We start from the raw sequence: 20,688 nt of genomic DNA on the forward strand, positions 1-20,688 counted from the left end.
TCATATTTGATCCCAGCCCAAACCGCGGGCTGCAGCACGGTGTTGCGGGTGGCCAGCCCACATGTTGTGAGAGCTTGGTCGTGTTCTCAACACAGCTGTCTTCTCCTGTGTTGCTCAAAGGTGTAGGAATAGCTCTCATTATTTTGTTTTCTGGGCTGATCCTTGATTCCAAGAACTTCTCTTTGACTAAAATTATGAAACAAGGAAGTCTTCCTAATCTCTTTTTGGTCGTGTGACTTTTATTGAGAAGTAGTTATCTCTGTCTCTACTTTGAACCTGTCTGGTTTTTAGAAGAGTCTCACATTCTGACATTTCTTAAAAAGTCTTACTTTTAGCATACAAATGATTTGATTGCTTTTGCAGAGACACACATTTAAGGAATCTCGACCTAGATTTCCTAACTATTGAACGAGTAAATGACGTTCTCAGCTTCCACCTTTCTGAGATGGGTGAGATGACAGCCTGCCTCGTGTAATGCTTATGATTATATATGACAGATGTGTGTCAGGGTGAGGGCTCGTGACTGTCTAATGCAACCAGGGTGTTCTCGGTAATTTCCGTGTGCTTCCATGTGGGGTGTCTGTGATGAGAGCTATATGGCCATTACACTAAGAGGGGCACAGAACCCCATCCAGGTGCTTTGGGAATTACATTTTCTTGCTTGTACTTTTGATAATCTTCCCATTTTACAAATCCCATTCTCACATAATTATAATGTGAATAAAAGTGACCATTGTAAACTCAGCCACCCCAGGCCCTCAGAGTAGAATGAGCAGGACTACTAATGGCAGGTGTGTTTCGTAGAGATTCATTCCTATAGTTTTCTTTTTAAGATGCTCGAATGATTGCATCAGCACTTGACATGGAAAATAAAATCATACCAAAAACTTACCTCCTTTGAAGGAGAAGTTCTGTCAAGCCCTCACTTGCTGCTTGTTTGGTAATTCCTAACTTAGCTCCTTCAGTGTGGTGGGGGTCTAGAACCTAAGCTGAAGACCAGGTTCAGGATAGTGTTATTATTATGAAGAGAACGGAGAAACTGAGTTGTGTTTTTCTGCCTTGAGCACTTCCTGCTGCATTTACAAGGGCACTTTGGGGTTTAGGAATTGTGTGCATTGTCTCCTGATGTCCTGGCACTGCTGGGATTTGTTCTCCGGCCCACTGGAGCTCATGTACGTGTTTGACAGATAACATGCCTGTGTTGGTGTCTCCCTTCCTGAGCCTCGGGGGACTCTTTCCAGCACAGACCCACTGTGTCCTGTTGCTCTGTGCTCTCCACAGAGTTCTCCAACCATCACTTTTTGAGTGAGGGAGACAATTATATATATTTTATTTTATGATGCATTTCAGAAAATCTTGTATTATAGGTAGCAACAATTGCAGAGACAGATGAGTCTACAGAACCGGAAGGCATAATTGATTCTCATAAACGTAGAGAAATTCTTTCACGAAGACCCTCTTATAGGTGAGTTAACTCAATTTGTTGCTGAAATGATACTTTCCCACAAATGATAGAATAAGTACACATCGAAGCCGTTATTCTTTGATAGATTTCTTAAGTCTCATCCATGCATTTTACTTATTATGTTGTTACACTATGTTTTAGAAAAATACTGAATGAACTTTCCTCTGATGTGCCTGCTATTCCCACGATTGAAGAAGAAAAATCAGAGGGAGAAGGAACGCCGCCTAACATCGCTACCATGGCTGTGCCGACTAGCATATATCAGACTAGCACGGGGCAATACAGTATGTATGCTGCAGTTCCCTATGACACACTGTTAGTTCTCAGTCCCCTCTAGTGACATCAGGTGCCACAATATCCTAGGCCACATGCTAGTGCTTGGTCCTGTGCCACTGTGGGCCACAGGGCCCTACGCCACCTGCTGGCTCTCAGTCCCCTGTTGACATGGGCCACAGTTCTCTGAGACAGACTAGTACCGTGTATCCTGTAGTTCAACATGGTCCAGTGCTAGTTCTGACTCCTACTCAGTGACACTGTATAGTACAGCTTCCTGTGATACAGTGCTATTTCTGAGCCTCCTCTAGTGGCATTCCATGTCGCATTTCCCTGTGACTCAGTGCTGGCTTCCAGGCCCCTCGAGTGCCATTTATGCCGTAGTCCATTATGGTCCAGTGCTAGTTCTAAGTCCTCTCTGGTGACATCACATACTGCAGCTCCCTGTGGCACAGTGCTAGCTCTTAGTCCTCTCTGCTGACATCATTCTTTTCTAGTGACACCCTGTGCTGTAGTTCCTTATGACACAGTGTTAGCTCTCGTCCCTCTAGAGGTGCTCACGCTGTAGCTCACTGTGGCACAGTGCTAGTGCTGTGTCTTTGCTGGCATTCTGTGCTGCAGTGACTCTGGTGCAGTCCTAGCCCCCAGTCCAGTCCAGTGACGTGCACAGCTCAGGAGATGACATGGTGTCATTCCTTTTTTATCACTATCTGAACTGTTAGCAAATGAAAAGTGTATGTTAACAAATTGAAAGATCTGTACTGACAGCTGTCATATATTTTTGAAAAGTAAAGTTTTTTAATTGCTTGAGTACAAAAAATATGGAGTAAAAATAAAGGGTGTATCTTTCCTATTCGTATGTTTATATCCATTTCTGAGAAAAGTTTAAAACTCACTGTTTTGTGTTGTCTTTACAATGCATGCAAACATAAATGTCTTGCTGGATTTTGCTGCCAGCAATTACTTAGATTATACTAACTAATCTCAAAGATACCTCTGTTTTCTAAATTATGTCTTAAATGTAATTGATTTCACTATTCCCTACTGTGTTAATTTATGCTGCAGTTTTTCCTGGCTGAGAATGGAAAAGAATTAAAGCTAGCAGTTAAATAGATCATTTTATTTGAAATTTTACACACTGAATGCTCTAAATAAACAAATATATTCACATTTAGTCTTGTGCATCTTACTGGAATATTAATTCTATACTTTTTGCTCTGATTAGAGCACTAGTTCTTTTTTCATGTTAAGAATATTTGAAACATAAAAACAGTAAAAACAAAGCTGGCTAGAAAGATAAAAAGGAGAAAAAGGACAAGGAAATAAAGTTACTTAGGTGTTACAGTGTATATAATATTCAGTACTGTGTTTGTCCAAATACAGTGTTGAGGCTATTAAAACAAGCTATTAGTTTTAAGATGTAGGAAGATCTATGCGTTAAATGTAGAATTTAATATGTATTCTTAGAGTTTGTTGTAGAGATTGTCTTGTAGCAGGGGTAGGTTTGCAATCTACTCAAGCTAATTCTGCTTTGTCATTCTGAGTAGCCCCTCCCATGGCACCTGTTAGAATTGGGTGTAACTCATTCCCAGCCTTTTCTGGACGCTGAGTGGACATGTCCAGAATGAGAGAAAAGAATACTTTACTCTCTTTAAGAACTGGACCTTGGAGCTTTACGTTGATTTCTCTCTCATTCTCTTGTTCACATGCTGTTGTCTGGCCCACTGGACATATATGGTAGGATGTTGGAACGAACACCTGATTTTGCTGGCTGCCGTGGCTCTGCACTGCACCACACCAGTCACTGTGGTGCTGAGTGCCCGCCACCTCGTTCCCCAAATGCACAGGCTGTGTTCAAGAGGTTTCCAGCTACCAGCACTGGACTGGAGAAGCTTCCTTCTTTTACCCCAGCAGTGTCCACATAGAAGGTTCTTGTTTTCCCTGTGTATCATGAATGTGGCAGTTCCCCCTGAAATCATGCTAAGCCTTCTTCCAGCTTGAGGCCCATCTCAGGTGCTGTCTTCTTACCTCCTTGGTATTCCTCAGTGCTGCTCAGGAATTCTGACAGAGAGAAAGAGGATGTAGGTGCTGGAGGTTGATATACCTGGACTGTTAACAGCAGAAATTTGAAATATTTATGAAAGTGTAGGACACTGAGAGAATGTCAAAGCAGAGACAGCGTTGGGGAAGGGGGACCTGCTCCTGTCACGGTTGGTTCAGTAACCAGAGCCGAGAGCTTTCCTTTCCAGTGTTTGCTTTCAGTCCTTGAAGTAGGAAGGATAGCCAGCAACCAAGTTCAGAGGTCAGTGTGAGGACCAAAAGAAAAAAATGGGAGAAAGTAGGAGAAAAAGCCATGCTGCTATTGACAGGAGACAGACGTGCACGTTAGATGTGGCATAGTCTTGTTTCTTCTCATTCAGCCTGCCTCTCGGGACCCCTGTGATGTCCTTACCCCTGGTGGAGCATGAGAGTCCATTCACTCTGTGTGGACAGGGTGTGCGGGGAGAGGAGGGGTGGGCATGGTGGTGGACAACTGGAAAATGCAGGTCTGGAAAGCAGGTGTTTAGCCTTGCCACCTAAGAGGTTAAGGGTTGTTTCTCACAGGTGTCTCCATTGGGGAGTGAGGGATGATCCTAGGAGATTGAGACGCCGTGGTGGTTCTGTGTAGGCTCTAGGTAAAACAAAACAAAACAAACAAAAGGGCCAAACAGCCCTAAGTCATGTTTCTTACTAGGAATAATAATAAAATTTAATAGCTAAACATCTAGAAGTAGAAAAATTTCCGATATAATTTTCTCTTTAGAAGGAGTTTGTTTTATACTAGAACTTCTATGTATTGTCTGTGGGGTTTTTTGAGACCCTTCAATAACATTTTTTTAAAAATTGTTTAGGTTTATTTCCCTAACTTTTATCTATGGGTATCTTTCCCCCAGTCTTAGCTTTTTGTTTTCTTTTTACAAACATTGGTATTTTATTTTAATTTAGAATAATGTGTTTAGCTGATGTGAAAGCAAATAAGAAGCTAAATTAAAGTTCTAGATACTCAATTTTCCCATATATAACTTTATTTACTTATTCATTTGTTTATTTGAAAGGCAGAGTTCCAGAGAGAGGGAGATACAGAGAGAAAGAACTTTCATCTGCTGGTTAACCCTGCTGATAATTGCAGGGCTAAAAGCCAGGAGCCTAAAATGTCTTCTGGGTCTCTTACACGCGCAGCAAGGGACCCAAGCACTCTGGCGGTGCTGGTTTAAGTCCCAGCTACTCAGCTTCCAGTGCTGCTTCCTGCTCTAACGTGTCTGGGGAAACAGCAGGAAATGGCCAAGTGCCTGGGCCCTGCTACCCACCTGGAAGACAGGGCCCTGGCTCCGAGCTTCACCTGGCAAGACCTGGCTGTTGCAGCCATCTGGGGAGCGATCATGTGGATGGAAATCTACCCACCTCTTTCTCTCTGTGTTGCCCTACCTTTCAAATAAATACATTGTTTTAAAAAAGAATGACAATATGTAATCAAGTGAAAAAAAAAAAAAACCTTAGAGGAAATTTTAACTAAATCACACTTTGTCGTTTAATCATGGATTCTTTTTTCAGTACTCTGCCCTTTGAAGCTCATCTTTTTTGTCATCTTTGTTGATAATGCAGAATTTTAAAATACACATTTTTTTTGTTCAAATTTGTTTTACCAAAATGCTTGAATTTTCATCTTTTAAGTAACATTCCCCTTACTTGAACGATACAGCTACTGGGGAGAAGTGTTCAGTGGCAGTGAGTTCTGCAAATAACAGATTTCTAAGCAGAGTTTTAGGTCCTAGAATTGTTTTAGAATTTATAGCCTGGACTAGTTAATGCAATGCCATGCTGGTTAGCATGTTACATTGGCAGGTGAGGAAAACACATTTGAGTGAACAATGGCTTATACTCTGAACGGACTCTGCTGGTTTAAGGTCATTGTGTCTACTATGCCTCCCATAAGTGTTAAATCACATGCTTAATTATGGGATATGGCCAATCTTAGACTTCAACAAACAAGCAAACAGTTTAGTTGGACAGCTTTTAGGTTAAATTCTACGAGAGCAGAGAGCATGAGCATCGTAGCAAGTTTGAAGAATCATGGACATTGAACTGAGCTTTAACTGATTGCCTAAACTAGCTGCTCAATTTCAATTCTGTTCGTATTACTTTATGAGACTGTCTTATTTGTCTTGTGATTAAGGGTCAATATAGGAAAATAAAGTGAAGTACACAGATAATCTAAGTTAAAAGACGCTTCAGTTCGAGTCTTAGCATTGTAGACGCCTCATTGTCAGCAACAAAAGGCATAAGCCTCTACCTATCTCAGCTGCTTGGTCAGGCCAGGAAAGCATGAATACAAACCAGAGTAACACTGGTGGGAAATACAAAGGTTTCTCATTTTCTTTGATCCCTAATGGCCTTGATGTGGACCAGTGGCTTTATTTTAAACCGATGCTCTGGGACTTGTCTCAACAGACACCTGACATCTGGGGGAGTGGGGAGCAGGGAGTGCAGGAGGAAAAGGATGACTGGGCAGCAGGAATGTGTGATAAAAAGATTATCTGCTTTTATGTTTACTGGAAAATTTCCCTAACTTTTTCACAATTCTGAGAGGATATATTTGGATTCATTTTATTTCCATCTTGTTTTTCCCCTAGTACTTAACTTATGTTTATTGAAACACATGTTGTGTGATTTCTGAATATTCGGAAACTTTAGGAAGTTTTTTTTTTTTTCTCAAATATGCATCGGCCCAAAGGACCCTGAAAGCACTGGGCAGTCTTAGTATATTCAAACCACAGAGGGCCTTGTCAACGGGAAGGTCCTCTGCCATCTGACGTCCAGATCGGGAGACCTTTGCCAAAGAGGATCGAAGGTTGGCCAAAAGACAAAACTGCACTTAGATGCATTTTCTCCCAAAGCCAGCTTGTACATGTGTGCATGCACACACGTGTTCAGTTTTCGTTTTCCAGATCTGGTTGTGTCATGACAGGAGAAATGGATCCTTGATAAGCCAGCTTTTCATAGTATGAAAGAAAAAAAATTCGGTTCGAATTTGGGGAAAATATTTTTGAAAAGGGGAAACAAGGAAAAAGAGAGAGAGAGAGCGAGAAGAGAGGTCAGTTGGTAGGCGCCTGCTTTGTGCCTCTTGCCCTTTGTGGCAGCTTCTTTCACCTCAGCCTAACAAGTCCAGAGTTGGGGAATTGTGTTAGTGTTGACCAAATAGCTGAGGCCTGTCATTGCAGTTGGAGACCTTCTGGACTCCGTGTTTGTGATGTGGTCTGTCTTTGAGCACATGTCATCATTCCTGGATCTGTCTGCAAAGCCTGCTTGGTGCTGGCTGTGTGTGTGTGACTCACGGTCCTCGTGCTGTCCTTGGCTCTTCCTTCTACACCACGGAGTCTGTGAACTCCAACTAGTATCAATCCAAAATGCACCTGCAGATACAAGGCAGCTCGTAAGATTCGTTCACATGAGACATGAAGATGCAAAAATCTCTTGCCTTTTTCATACTTCCCTCAAGAAATTACATGGATTGCTCCCAAACCCTTTTCTTACTGTGAGAACTGGATGCTGCCGAAACCCTGGCCATCTTTGGAGAGTTTGTGGTGTAAAAGCATCCTGTTTTTAGATGGACCATTCACTAATGGTCCAGGCAAGACAGATGAAACTGTGAAACCTTATGTCAGAGCCCTGACAATCTATTGTCTCTCTTTCCATTGTTCTGAAAGCTTTAACTATCAGATCACTTATCCAGCTGCGTCTCGGCTTAGCCGTCCTTGGAGATGTTTGAGAAAGACTTGGAAATGTTTTAAGCATTGAGTGTTCTAGTAAGACATATCTATGACTTCTCTGAGTTACTGTGCCCATGTGGTTCTTGAATCTTTATTGTAAAAGTAACTAGTTTATGTTTAATTTTTTTCTTTTTTAAGGAGAGATCAGTTCTGCAGACTTTACTGTTTAAAACCCTCAGTTGTTCTCTCTATGATATACAGACCTTTGAGATATGTTAAGCAGTACTTAATTGCCTATGAGAGTGAAAATTTAAAACAAAACACTTGTTCAGTTATTCTTTGGAAACTCTAATATATTAATTCAGTGACACGACTGGCAATTTCTAGCACTGGGGAGAAGGCTCTCCATCTTTGTTACTATTTGCTACGATTATTTAAAAACCCTTCGTAGAGGTAAATATTGTATAACAAAATTTTTCCACCGAGTTACCTTTCAAGATCTATTCCAGCTTAGCATTTTATATTTCTGAGAGAATGGAGAAAGAAGTAGGGCCCCCTTCTCTGCTTGCTTCTCCATTCTCTTCTTAAATAATTCAATGTGCTGGATATCAGGAACAAGGAATACTCTGTGGTATCTATGGAGTTGCAAAAACTCTGGTTGTAAAGTACCCCAAGTATTGCTATGTCAGGGTGTTGTCCCACACAGAAACTGGTGTCCCTTGTCCGTTCAGTGTAGAGTGAGAAGCAAGTGGTGATAAGTAGACCCAGAGTATATTCCTCCAATGTGGGATTAATACTGAAATTCTCTAATATTTCTTTTCTTTTTCTGTTAAGTTGCTATAGCCCAAGGTGGAGCAATCCAGATTTCTAACCCAGGAACTGATGGTGTTCAGGGACTACAGGCATTAACAATGACAAATTCAGGAGCTCCTCCACCAGGTGCTACAATTGTACAGTATGCAGCACAATCAGCCGATGGCACACAGCAGTTCTTTGTCCCAGGCAGCCAGGTTGTTGTTCAAGGTATATTTTATTACTCTCATACATTTAGAATGCCTATGGATTACTATCTTGCACCATGTAGTGATGATTTTATAATTTTCTTAAATATACAGGAAGTAGATTTTTAGTGGGAGTGGAGGGAGTGGGGTAAATGATAAGGCTTTAAGAAATATTTTAAAATGTTAAATCAAGTTAAATAAGTTGTTTTTACTTTTTTGGGTGGGTAGGTGAGAGAAAGTGTGTGTGTGAGAGAGAGAGAGAGCAAGAGAGAGAGAGAGAAAGAGAGAGAACTTTATCTGCTGGTTCATCCCCAGGAGCCTGCAGTGGTCCCAGGCCAAAGAGTAAGGAGTTCAGTTTAGGTCTCCCATGTGGATGGAAAGGACAGAATTTTCTGAGTCGCCTCCTATGGCTTCCTGGGCTTGCACTGGCAGGGAGGTGGAGTCCACGGAGGCCGGGCAGGCTCTCTGCTGTGGGAAGCAGCCATCTTGACCACAAGGCCTAACCCCAGCCCCCGATTGTCACCTTCTATTAAAAAAGGGAAGTTGAAACCATGAGTTAAAAATTTAAATTACGTAAATATCCTTCATTTTGGGTTACAAATGTTGCCATAATATGTCTGTTTTATGTGGGAATTTAAGTATTCAGTCATTGATACCTTGAATTTGGGGTTTCTCCCCACAGCTATTAAACTCTACTTAAAACTCATTTCAAAACAATGCTTATTTTTGGGCTGTTTGTAGATTACATTTGTTGTAGCTCTAACAGGAGCTAACAGTAGAGAAATGTGCAGTTGGAATGTAGCCCTGAAAGCTTTCTTAAGATTTCAATTAAGTTTTAGTTAATTTTATCCAGTTGTCCCTATAATAACTCTAATAGATGTATTTACTGCAGCTTTCAAAGACCATGAGTTTTAATTAAAGTCTGTTTCTGTTTTTCCATCTACTTGAGGAAAGCAGCAGCAGGTTTTGTTTTGAATCTCTCCTCGGCCTTTTGGCTAAGATCAAGTGCAAATTCTTGATGAATCTCTTGATAATTAGCTTTACTCCTGTGTATTCTGAGGGTTTAATGCTAACTACAAGAAAAGTTTATGAAGAACAGAAGTGATGGTGCTTGTGAAGTAAAAATTTGTAGTACTCACTCAATATTTGATGTTTTCTTTTAAATGTAAGATGTATTTTCACCATTCCTATGTGTCTAAACGAATAATCTTAAAGAATAGCAATTTTCTTGATATGTATATATATATATATTTAAACGTGGAGAATTGTGTTGCAAATGTGATGCTTTAACAGAGTTTTTTGAATGTAAGTGTTATATGATACACAAGGTCTGAGATTTGAGAGCTTGTTGAAGAGCGCTTTTTCTTCCAGAAGTCCCCCAAGTGTCTTCAGGCATTCCCTTCTGTTATTCCAGGTGGACCTTTCACGTGAGACCCCCGGTCCATCTGGGATGCACCTCTATAGCTGATACCAGGTTGGGGTCCATTTTTAATTTCCTGTACACGTGTGAAACCCTTGCCTGTAGTTGATCCTCTCCTCGTTAATGACGGAGCAACGTTAGATCACGTGGTAGGGTCCGTGTCAGGACTCCCTGTTGTGCTGTGCTGCTTTTCCTATGCATCAACCCCACACTGAGTCTCACAGAACAAGGTCCGCCTTCTTGGTCTATTTTGTCTAGTTTGTAGTACTCATTTAGTTGTACACATTTGGAACCCATCTGATCTTTTCAGTAGTAGTAGCAAAGCAGAGGAAGCAGCAGAAGAAAACCAAAAACAAGATTCCATTTGATTTATAACTTGATTTATTGAGAGCTGAAATCTTTGTAATGTTATTAAGTTGACCCATCCCAAACCATCACATGTCTCTTGTATTTTGAGCTGATTCTACTACTGTTAGCAGTTTAAATATTTCTCCGTGGGAAACTTGCATACTGTTTTATAGTTGAGTTGCTAAATGCATTATGGTTTTTGCTACTATTCTGAATGGTGCTTTTTTTTCCTAGCATTTTATCTCAGTATTTTATCTCAGTTTTTATCTCTAGTATTTTATCTAAGCTGACCTTCCAGCTAACCTTGCTAAACTACTTCTTAGAATATGCTGATTACAGAAACAGAGAATGTTATATGGAATAAAGTAGTGGCTTACCCACTATATCACAGTGTGAGCCCCTACGGATATTATAATAAATGTTTGCTTGTATGTTTCTTCCACACTTAAAAAAAAAAGAATATGCTGATTATGAATTAATCTGCAACATTATGTATTTTACAGTACATATACATTTTTATATTTCATCTCTTCCTGTCCTTCTTCCACATTTCCCCCTTTCTCCCTTCCTGTTTTCTTCTTTCCAACTAGTAGCAGTCAGGAGTCCTGGCTCTGCGTGAGAGCCAGCAAGGTCATGGCCTTCTTGTCGTGTCTTCTGAGCTTTCTGGATAGCATTCCCTCGCCAGCCTCCAGTCAGTAGCCTCCTAGAAAGGCCTGGTTAGGAACTCCTTTCTGAGTTCTCAGTCCCCTGTTTATATCCTTGCTGGGCCGTGCTTCCTCCCTTCTCTGATAACACTGCCTTCCCATTGTTGTATCTTTTCTTTCCTGCCTCTCGCTCCTTTACTGGGCTTATCTCCTCCTGCCCACTTCCCAAGTGTTGGCACTGTCCTCAGGCTTGTGTCTTGGGCCTCATGCCCTGGCGCCCCCACCCTGTCAATGTAGATGCTCTCAGTTGTGACCGCCAGTGTTTCCCACTCCAAAGCTTGTGTTTTCTCTGTCTCAGATTGGGATGCTGTTCCTCTTGCTGCTCTAAGTCAAACTTGGTGCCAGCCCTTACTCTGTCTCCTCTGCTTTCAAAGCCACATAGACTGTGCCCTCTAGCTAAGCCATGTGTATCTTGACTCTTCCCCACCCCATCGTCAGTGCTATCCTCCCCCACATGGATTGGCAGGGCAGGCTGTGTCCGGAAGCACCCTGAATTGGGTAATGGTCACAGCAGACCCAAGTCCAGCAGGTCAGTGCCCGAGAGGCTCTGCTTCCTGATGCATGGATGACCGCCTTTACTTGTTTCCCGTATGCCAGAGAGGGCAGGGGAGCCTTCTGTTTCAAAGAGCACTGATCCGGTACCAGAGGGCCGCACCCTCCAGGCTCACTACTTCCTCAAGTCCTCCTCCTAGGAAGCTAGTAGGCAAAGGCCAGAATTCCAGTCCTGGCTTGATCTCGGCTTTGCTTCCGGTCCTCACCTCCTCCTGCTCTCCCAATCCCTCTGTATTGCAGCTCTGTTTTTTTTTTTTTCCTTGCCTTTCTCTAAAAGGCGCCCTTGTGCCCACCTCCTGTCCACAGGAGAACACTCTCCCTGCGAGTTTGGCTTCAAATGGTGCTTCCTCCAGGAAGCCTTCCCTGACTTCAACAGCCTTTTGTAAGTTCTTTCTGCACCTTCCCAGGGCAGAGAACTGCTCTTCTGGGACTGTCTTTGGGTTAAGTTCTAACTGGACAGGGATTTTTTTAGTACCTAGTCCGGTCCCTAACATAACATCGTTGTTGAATAAGCATCTGTGAATGAAGGTAAGCTGCACTGGCTCTGGGTCCTGATTGAATCTGACTAGTCCAGGGAATGTATTAGAACTTTGCAGAAGCAGTAGGCAATTCAGCAGCCCGGCAGCGACATATAGCGAATTTTTGTGCCATAGAGATGTTCACCTCCCCACCCCAGGCTGTGGCCCTCGCACAGCGACTCGTGTCTAACTTGGCTTTTGTTCAGTTTTCCGTCATGACCCAGCTCTTCATGTGCTGAACCTTCACTGAATGACACAAACGAAATGTGGTTTTAAAAATTACGAATAGCAATTGTGACTTATGCATGAAGTTAAAAAGAAGTCACAGAACTTTTTCGAAGAGCTTTAATCTGGTAAGATAATGTGTTAGATTGAATCATCTGTAATTGCTACTTTTAGCGAGCCCAGACTGTCAACAGTCAGCAAGTACACTGCGATGGAATGCTAGCTACATCGGCAGGGGATTTTGACTGTTTCACTGGCGACTCCCATCAGGTGAAATTGGTAAATTCTGTCACCTTAGGAACAGCTGAGCTTTATGACTTTGAGCAAATGGCTCAGCAAATAGAAATGTGTTATGTGAACAGATGTGGGTGAATATTGAAATGTCTGTTTACCAAATGCAGTATTTTTGTGCTGATTGCCAATGTGCTTTTGTTTTTTTTAGTCCTCAAAGATCAAACCTATGTATTTTCTTAACTCTCCTCAGAGTTATGAAAAAATGTATAAGAGGGCTTATTCCCCCAGTGTCCACCCAGAAACTGTGGACATAAAAGCCCCAAGCCCCTTACAGGCAGAGCCACATAACATTTAATGCTAAAGGGGGCATTTTTGTTTTTTACCAAAGCCTGTCTCTAAGAGGTTTTTATGTAAAAGGGAGAAACAAAAACATTAAGATGATTTATTACAGGAAGGGTTTTTATAGGGCTGTGGTTTCGGAGAACTTGCCTGTGACAAAGCAAATTGATGGCAGTGATAGGCTCGTGACGTCATTGTGATGTCAGTACTCCTCCTCATCCCGCACATGCTTGCTCGTGTTGGACTCTGTTTCCCTGCGAGAGGGGAGACGGGGAGACGGACGGCTCTGCATGCAGAAGGCCATTATGGCTGTCACTGGAGATGAGACAGGTAAGCCGTCCTGGAGAGGGGCTTCCGGGACCTCTGCCGAGCTTTCTTTGAACTTTAGAAAAAGTAGTTTGAACTAGCTCCGCGTTTCGAAAGGGTTCATTTCTCAGGAGTAAGCGTTTCTTTTTTTTAATTGGTGCCTGCATATTCAGTTCACTTCGTTAGTGTAATCGCATCTTTGCTTGAGATTATTTGCTTTCTTAACCAAAACAGCGAGCAGTCTCCCTTTCCCTCCGGCTGCCTTTCTCGCTCGCGCTTTCGCTCTCCCCTCCCTCGCTTCCTCTCCCACCCTCCCCCCTCTGCCCGCCTGCCTCCTGCAGACCATCCTGCCTTATTAAAATAAGCAGATAAGGGATTATTTCATCTGCAACCTGTTGCAAACTCTCCCTTAACTACAAATTGAACAGAAATACTCTTCGCGTTGTTGAAAACAGTTTAAACGAGCTCCCGGTTTCATTGCCGTGAACGAGCGGAGCTCCAGACCGAGTGAGAAGCAGAGTGCTGGGATGTTTATGTGCCTGCTTACTCGTTTTCTCCTCCTGCGTTTAAAATGGTCTGTTCCTCAGCCAATTGAGTTCAAAGGGCTGACGTCATTACATTTCCTGGAATCATGTTTCAGCAGGGAAGTGGACAAGTTAAACTTCGAGCTAGCTGCACGGTTGACGTCAACCCCCGAGTCACGTTGTGATTTAGTCAGTTCCTTTCTGTCCAGCGCTGCGGAGAGCTTTGAGTTGTTAACTAGTTCACCACTGCTTCTGGTCTCCGAGATGGCCCTTACTCTGAATAGCTTCTCTTGTAAGCCTTTCTCTGCAGCATTTCAATGGAAGGCAGTATCTGCTGGAAGGAGGGGCACGTGGAGGGAACTCCACAAGCCCCGGAGGACAGTAGTGGGCCGCCGCCTGGCAGGCGCACCGGGTCAGGCGTGCCTCCCGGTGGGCGGTCGGACCCTGTTAGGACTGTGCCTCGGTGTGCCCTCCAAGGCGCAGCCTGGGAAGAGCTGCTCTTATGCGTTGTTTCTTGGGCTTCGGCGTTTCGATCTGTAATCCGCGTTTCTCTAGGGGAGTTTTATTTTTCTGAGTTAACAGATACTGATTGTGAAAGACTCAGCCCCGGTGACCTCTGTGCAATTGCACAGTTGTTTACACAGTTGGCCCGATTGGGAACCTGGTACTGGGTTTGGATTCTGACCCAGTTTGATCATCCTTCAGTTCTTCAGGGTCTTGCCGAGCCGGAGCTTTCAGGGGTCCTGAGCAAATACAACCTGCATCCAGTGATGTTTAAAGTTGTCTTAAAGATCTGTGCTTCTTCCTCTTTTTTTTTTTTTTCATAATTCTTCTTCCGAATACTACATTTGCAAGATTTTCCTTTTCTGTAACTGCTAAAGTTCAAAACTGATAGACAATAACAGACCACTAGTTTTCCTAAGACCTTGTTTGTGCGTTTGGAAATCGTTCTGTTCAAGAGCCTGCTCAGTTCTCATAGTCGGTGCTATTTGAAAAGGAAGCACAAGTTTTATCACTCCTTCCCCTTTTTTTTGTTAAGAGCCAAAATAGCACAGGGTTGAAGGAATGTTCTTGAAGGTGTAGAGCAGCCTTCCGAGCCCGCCTTTGGATTCTCAACCCCTTGTCCCCTGGGCCCTGACTCAGGTTTTGTTTGAGACGCCCTCAACCTCTGAGTATGTAAATGTGAAACCGCTGTCAGGTGTAATGCTTTCCTTACCGTGTCTGGAATGTTGCCATCCTCCTGTCTTTTTAAAATTGGTGAAATCTGAGTTTTGATTCCACTAATGATCTGCAACTTAGTTTGGAAAACTCTGTTTTAATCCCAAATCAGACTTCTTCTAAATATGTATATTGGAAGAGCAGATTTACTGAGAGAAGGAGAGACAGGAATCGTTAGTGTGGAAGAGATCTGGGGGAACATTTACTGTAGGACCATGGAATTAACTATAAAAGTGACTGTATGTATGGGATTATATTATATTATTTAAATTTTTACTAGAAATGCAGTTTTTGTTTCATGAATTGATTATGTTAGAAGTTTGTTTGATTTTGTATCTTTTTTTGGTCTCTGAATCTTAGTCAATTGTATTCAGGATAGATTTCTGAATTGTAAAAAAAACCAAAACAGACTTTCCAACTATTCAAATGTGGTAAATAGTGTCTAAATGTTTGCTGCATGTGAACAAGGAGGATTTTGACAATATTTTATTTAGAAATTTATGTGTGAAAGAATGGTTTGATGAATGGTTGTTGTCCTGTTACTATTTTTGGAAAAAATGTTAATGCAATACAATTTGAGATATTTACTTCAAATAATTGTGATAATATCACATTTGTGTTCACTCCCGCGCCGCACCCACCAAATCAGGTAATGTGAAATGCACGTTAGTTCAGGTCACGGAACGTGCTGTGGAAGAAGCTGTCAGGGACTTGGCAGATGTCTCCCCGGGGACACCACATCCAAGTGCAGCGTGGGGAGGGGCATCCCACACACACTCCTCCTGACACACGCAGGGCAGGCACTAGTCTCACCAAAAGCATTTCTCATAGGCACACATTACTCAGACGTTTTCGGGGGTCCAGGTATGCATTGCAAACTGATCCAATCAGGAGCTGGTCTTTGTGTCGGGCAGCCTCCAACTCCCGTCTCCTGGCTCTTTGTACAGAACCTAACACATCTGTGTGCTGTGCAGCCCTCGCACCCATCCCTTGGCCTGTTCTGGTGCCTGTTCCGGAACCTCCCATCCGCTGTGTCCTCTTGTCCTCTCTGGTAACCACTGGACCACATAGGAGAGAGGGCCGTTACCTAGGGCTGACACCATCAGGCTGACCGAACTCCAAACCCAGTGGGAAAAGTGACTCTGCCCAGCTTCCCAGCTTACAAAGGCTGTGACTTCAGACTGCTCCTCTGCCTCCGTTCACACATGCTACATTGCTGCTCCAAAACAGACTCGATATTGTCAGTGCCGATGTCACATGAGCGGCAATGGAATTTTTAAAATGTGAAAAATTATTTAGCATCATTTAAATAAGCAAAAAAGAGAGTTATTTGTTTTCCTGGAATATTTATTGTTACTCTTGTAGGATGTCGGAATATATACTTAGCACTATGTAGAACCTTTGATTTCAGTCTTCACCCTTTTTTAACGTAAGATTTTCACTTAGATCCCTTATGTATAACTTGCTTAGTCTGACTGGTGGTAATAATCACGTCACAGTGTATGCATATATATAAAGCAATACATTGTATATTTTGAAAATAAACCATTTTTGTCAATTGTACCTCAATAAAGCTGAAAAGAAATACTTAATGACTTAATTCTATGTGGTTTATGTGTTATAGTAACAAGTTTACAAATGTTCAGTGCTTAGAAATTTTTATACAGGATTTAACTTTCCTGGAGAAAGTGGAGCAGTGGAGAGAGAACAGAGTTCGACACAGCCTGGCCAGGCCCAGTGTGAGTGTCAGGAGCAGAGTGGGAGGAAAGGAAGTGGGGGAGGTGGCTGTCAGGCTGGGGGGAGAGGGGCCAGAGCTGAGCAGACACCCCCTGTGGCCCCACTCCATCTCACTGAGGTGATCTAGGGAGACGGGAGCTCTTGGAGATGCTTTTATTCGGTTAATATGCACAATGCCACATAGCATCTCCATAGACCAAAGCTAATCAGACCATGGAGTCCCCGCCATTTGGGGCTGCTGATGGCGTGTGGCACCTTGAAAGCTCTAGGGCAAGGCATTCAGCTGGAGTTTATAATCGTTTGCTCCCTGCTGCGACTTCTGGGATTCCTTAAGACCAAACTGACAAGCTTGTAGCACTTGGTCATCCATGGTGCTCTGCCTTCAAGGCTTCATTTTAAGTGATTGGTATACTTGGATAGAGGATGTTTTCTGTCATCTTTTAATGCCTTAGTCTCTATATGATAGCATGTAAAGCTTTTAATAGGCTTAGTTCTAACCAATAAAGAGTAAACACCGATATATATATGTATACATACTTTGGGTTCCTAGGTTTGCTAGAAGGGAAGCCCCAGGGGACTGCATTCCTGTGGGTGTTTTTGCCTCCTAACAGTCTGTACGGTGTGAGCATGGTCTGGGACATTGTCTCTCAGAGCTTAAAGAAGGGGAGAGGAAGGGAGCTGACATTTGCTGCCTGCCTGCCATGGGCCAGGCACTGTGCTAGCACTTTGACATACATTGCAGGGTTTATTGTGAGTATCAAATGAGATGATGTATCCCCATTTTACAGATGAGGAAACTGAACTTGCCCCAAGTCACATGGCTGGTAAGTGGCAGAGCTGGACTAGAACCCACACTCCAAACCCCATGCTCTTTCTGCTGTGCCGTGTTTAAAGCTTGCCAAGAGAGGTATGAAGTCGTTAACCAGACCTGAACCTTCTAGGAATTTGCTTCTCCCACGACATAGTGCTTAGTAAACCTAAGTAATTTGTTTCAGATTCTAATTAGAACTTGTCTACTGCTAAGTTGCCATAGGAAGATGTCTCTGAAGTGCACCATGGGACGATGCCTTTTGTTCAGAAAGGACACTTGGAATGAACATGCACACACGTTGCAGCCGAAGACCTGGTTCTGTTAACGTAACCATCCCGACGGACAGCTTGGGCAAAACCCTAAGAAGTTCAAAATATGCTTCATAGCACACCCATAAACTCAGGAAGTGCCTGTGACCTGCCGAGCCCTGTGCTGGATGCTGGGGGTGGAAGCGGGAAGGGGGTCCAGGTGATGGAGAGAGAGCCTCTGAGAATCTTGGAGCCTGTGCTTGCCTCAGACACACATTAGTGGATAAACGGCTTTTTTTTTTTTTTTCACTTCTTCACTTAGTCATGAGTTTTAAGCCCCCATTTGATGACCATATATTTTCAGAATGTAAGAGTGAAACTTGACCAAAACAAACAAACAAACACCCACTTTTACTAGTTAGATGGGACGGGAGTTGGCCTTTTCAAGAAGACAGGAAGAAACGTGTTTCTTTGATCTGTGATCTCTGGCACCTGATTTGCTCCAAGTCACCTCCAAGTCCATCATAATGCAAACTCAACCCAAGAGGAGAGCTTTTTAAATCATGCATTTAAGAAAAAAAAAAAAAAACTTTTCGACTTGTAGATGTCCTCAAAACAAGAGATTCTGATTGCTCCTGTCTTTTTAGTGGACTTGCTAAAAAGATTATAGTTGGAATTTATCCATTGACCGTGAAAAGTATATAGACATTATAGAAACTCATGCTGTGTTTTCTGCTGATTTATATTAATTCATATTTCTGGAATGAAACGATGAGTTAGAACCTTTATTTTTTAACGTGAGGATTAAGCTGAATGTGTTATACCTGAACGATTAAGAGAAAACTCAGTTTGTTATCCAACATCTCGTAATGAATCAATTTAGAAATACTGTCCCTGTCCAAGCTTTTTTACTGTGATAACTTTTTCTGAGCACTTGCTGATTTCCACACTGCCAGTCTGGTCCTTGAAGGGTACTGTTGGCTCTCGACACAAAGTTCTTTTGAGTCAATTCTGATCATCCAAAACCAGTGAGTGAACTTCAGTTTTCATTGGTGGAAATGTTCCCACCTCCCTCTTTTTTTTTAGCCTTTTCCAAACTGGATACCCAGAGCCTCGTTTTGCACATCACGTAGAAGCATTCTGCTCCAACTTCCTAATGTGGACACAAAACCAGAGGACAGGGGGAGCCCCCTCTGTACCCCTCTGAGCCTTCTACTGCACTTTCTGGCGAGCAGCATTTGGGAAAGAACTGATGGATCACGGAGCAGGCTCTGCCTGCAGATGCCAGCACAGTGATATGCCAGCTCCTCCTTCGTCACTGGCCATTGTTCTGATTTTAGAAAGCAGCCTCCAGCTGTCCCCATTGTTGGAGCTTTGATCCCACAGTCCCCCCTGGATGTGGGCCAGGAGAGGAGGGGACGAACTGGGCTCCGCCTCGTTTGCTGGGCCGGCTTGCCCCAAGACACTACAAACAGTGTGGAATTCTTTCTGCTTCCATGCTTCCAAGGTACAGAAAGTTGTCTTCAACATCGGAGGAGGCACATGGCTCTACAGCCCTGTGAAAAGCCACAAACACGAAGTGACGGCTTTGCCCGGGATTGATAGAACCTCAGCTGCTGATCCTGTCACTGTTCCTCAGCCTTGTTGAAAAAGTCCACACAGAAGGAACACGCAGCAGCACAGCCCTAGAAATGGGTTTGTAAAAAGTTAATTCTGCTGCAAAGACCCCTAAGTGATCTTCCCTCAAGGTCATGTTTTAAATTTGATTCTTTCATTTAGTTCTCAAGCCCAACGGAGAACAACCAGCATTTGCCCAAACAGAAGCACTTAAGCCAGTTAATTTCCATTTGATTTTTCTAAACTGCTGGGCTGTTTTCAGTGATATTATTTCGAAGGTTGAAAGCATAAAATTCCTCAAGGGCTATATGAGACATTCTTAAAATGTGGAAGAACCACATTTCTTCTTTGGACTGGCATTTGGTTCAGACTAATCTTTATAGGATTTAATAGCTCTTTTAAAACCTCTTTCTTGCATTTACTTTGAGACAACATGTGTTTTGTAATGTCTCATTGGAGTGTCAAATTAACTCTGAGCCATATGTTCTCAAAGTTGAAGCATTGGTGGCTCAGACTCATCTGTCACTTCTAGAAGCCAATGTGGATCACAGGAGTGAGACGATTTTTTTGTGTTTTTTTTTTGTTTTGTTTTGGTTTGGTTTGGTTTTTTATAAATCAGGAAAAAACTCGGACAGCCTTTAGGGTTCAATCTGAATACTAAGTAAATATGAAATCTACCTTGTAGCTGTAAGACTATACTGTTAGAAGATTTTTTAAATGAATATTTAGAAAGATGCAATTATCTTGAGAAACCTCAGAATGACTACAATTAGCTTTCCCCAGAGCAACCAGTTTCAGAAGGGCACTGCCGCTGCCGTTGTATGGCAGTGTCCCACCTGGGCTCCTCCCGCTGCCTCTGCCACTTTGTTGCCACAGGCCTGGCCTGCTGGGCTTGCTGGCTAACTGAAGCTCAGCGCAGGGAGGGCCTCCACTGGGACCTTCCCAGAATGTGAATGTCCTGAAGTTTTTTGTTTTTGTTTTTTGGCGGTGGCATGTTAATGCCAGCTCCCACTGCCTGGCTAGAGCTGATGGCTAAATTTACAACTTTTTTTTTTTTTTAAGTTGGTTAATACAGCCATTTTTAAAGAGTTATAAATGACACACACAGTAAAATACATTATATCAGAAGTAACATTGGCGCTGCTAACTCCTCATTTCCAGTTGCTGTGCCTGTGCCCCTGGAGGTTTTCGAGATCTGTATATTGTGGGTTGTGTTGCTCACAGCTTCTTTCATTCCCACTCTACATTCAGTGAAGTCAGTGTGACATTAGCCCTGTGGGAGTCTCCCAGCCCTGGCTGGCTCCCTCCCAGCCCTCAGCCACCAGGCTGCCGAGTCAGAACTACTCAGCAGTAGACTGTGGATGTGAGGGTCACTGAACTCACAGTCAAAAGCCTGTCAAC

At 42.9% G+C, this 20,688-nt stretch overlaps 1 protein-coding gene across 12 annotated transcripts in view; it reads left to right on the forward strand.

The window, feature by feature from the left end:
- CREM (cAMP responsive element modulator) overlaps positions 1-20,688 on the forward strand; it is a 43,699-nt gene that overhangs the window by 18,041 nt on the left and 4,970 nt on the right. For 4 of the 12 annotated variants that reach the window (XM_040992597.1, XM_040992598.1, XM_040992600.1 and 1 more), the window contains 4 exons: positions 1,368-1,465; positions 1,607-1,749; positions 8,320-8,508; positions 17,400-17,435. In XM_040992597.1, the coding sequence (XP_040848531.1) occupies positions 1,368-1,465; positions 1,607-1,749; positions 8,320-8,508; positions 17,400-17,435 (466 nt within the window). Of the gene's footprint in view, positions 1-1,367; positions 1,466-1,606; positions 1,750-8,319; positions 8,509-13,070; positions 13,157-17,399; positions 17,436-20,688 lie in introns of those variants that run through there. The other 8 variants (XM_040992599.1, XM_040992601.1, XM_040992602.1 and 5 more) reach the window with 4 other exon arrangements.

The sequence above is a fragment of the Ochotona curzoniae genome, unplaced genomic scaffold (assembly GCF_017591425.1).
Source record: "Ochotona curzoniae isolate NIBS_2020 unplaced genomic scaffold, NIBS_Ocur_1.0 contig_78, whole genome shotgun sequence".
Lineage (NCBI taxonomy): Eukaryota > Metazoa > Chordata > Mammalia > Lagomorpha > Ochotonidae > Ochotona > Ochotona curzoniae.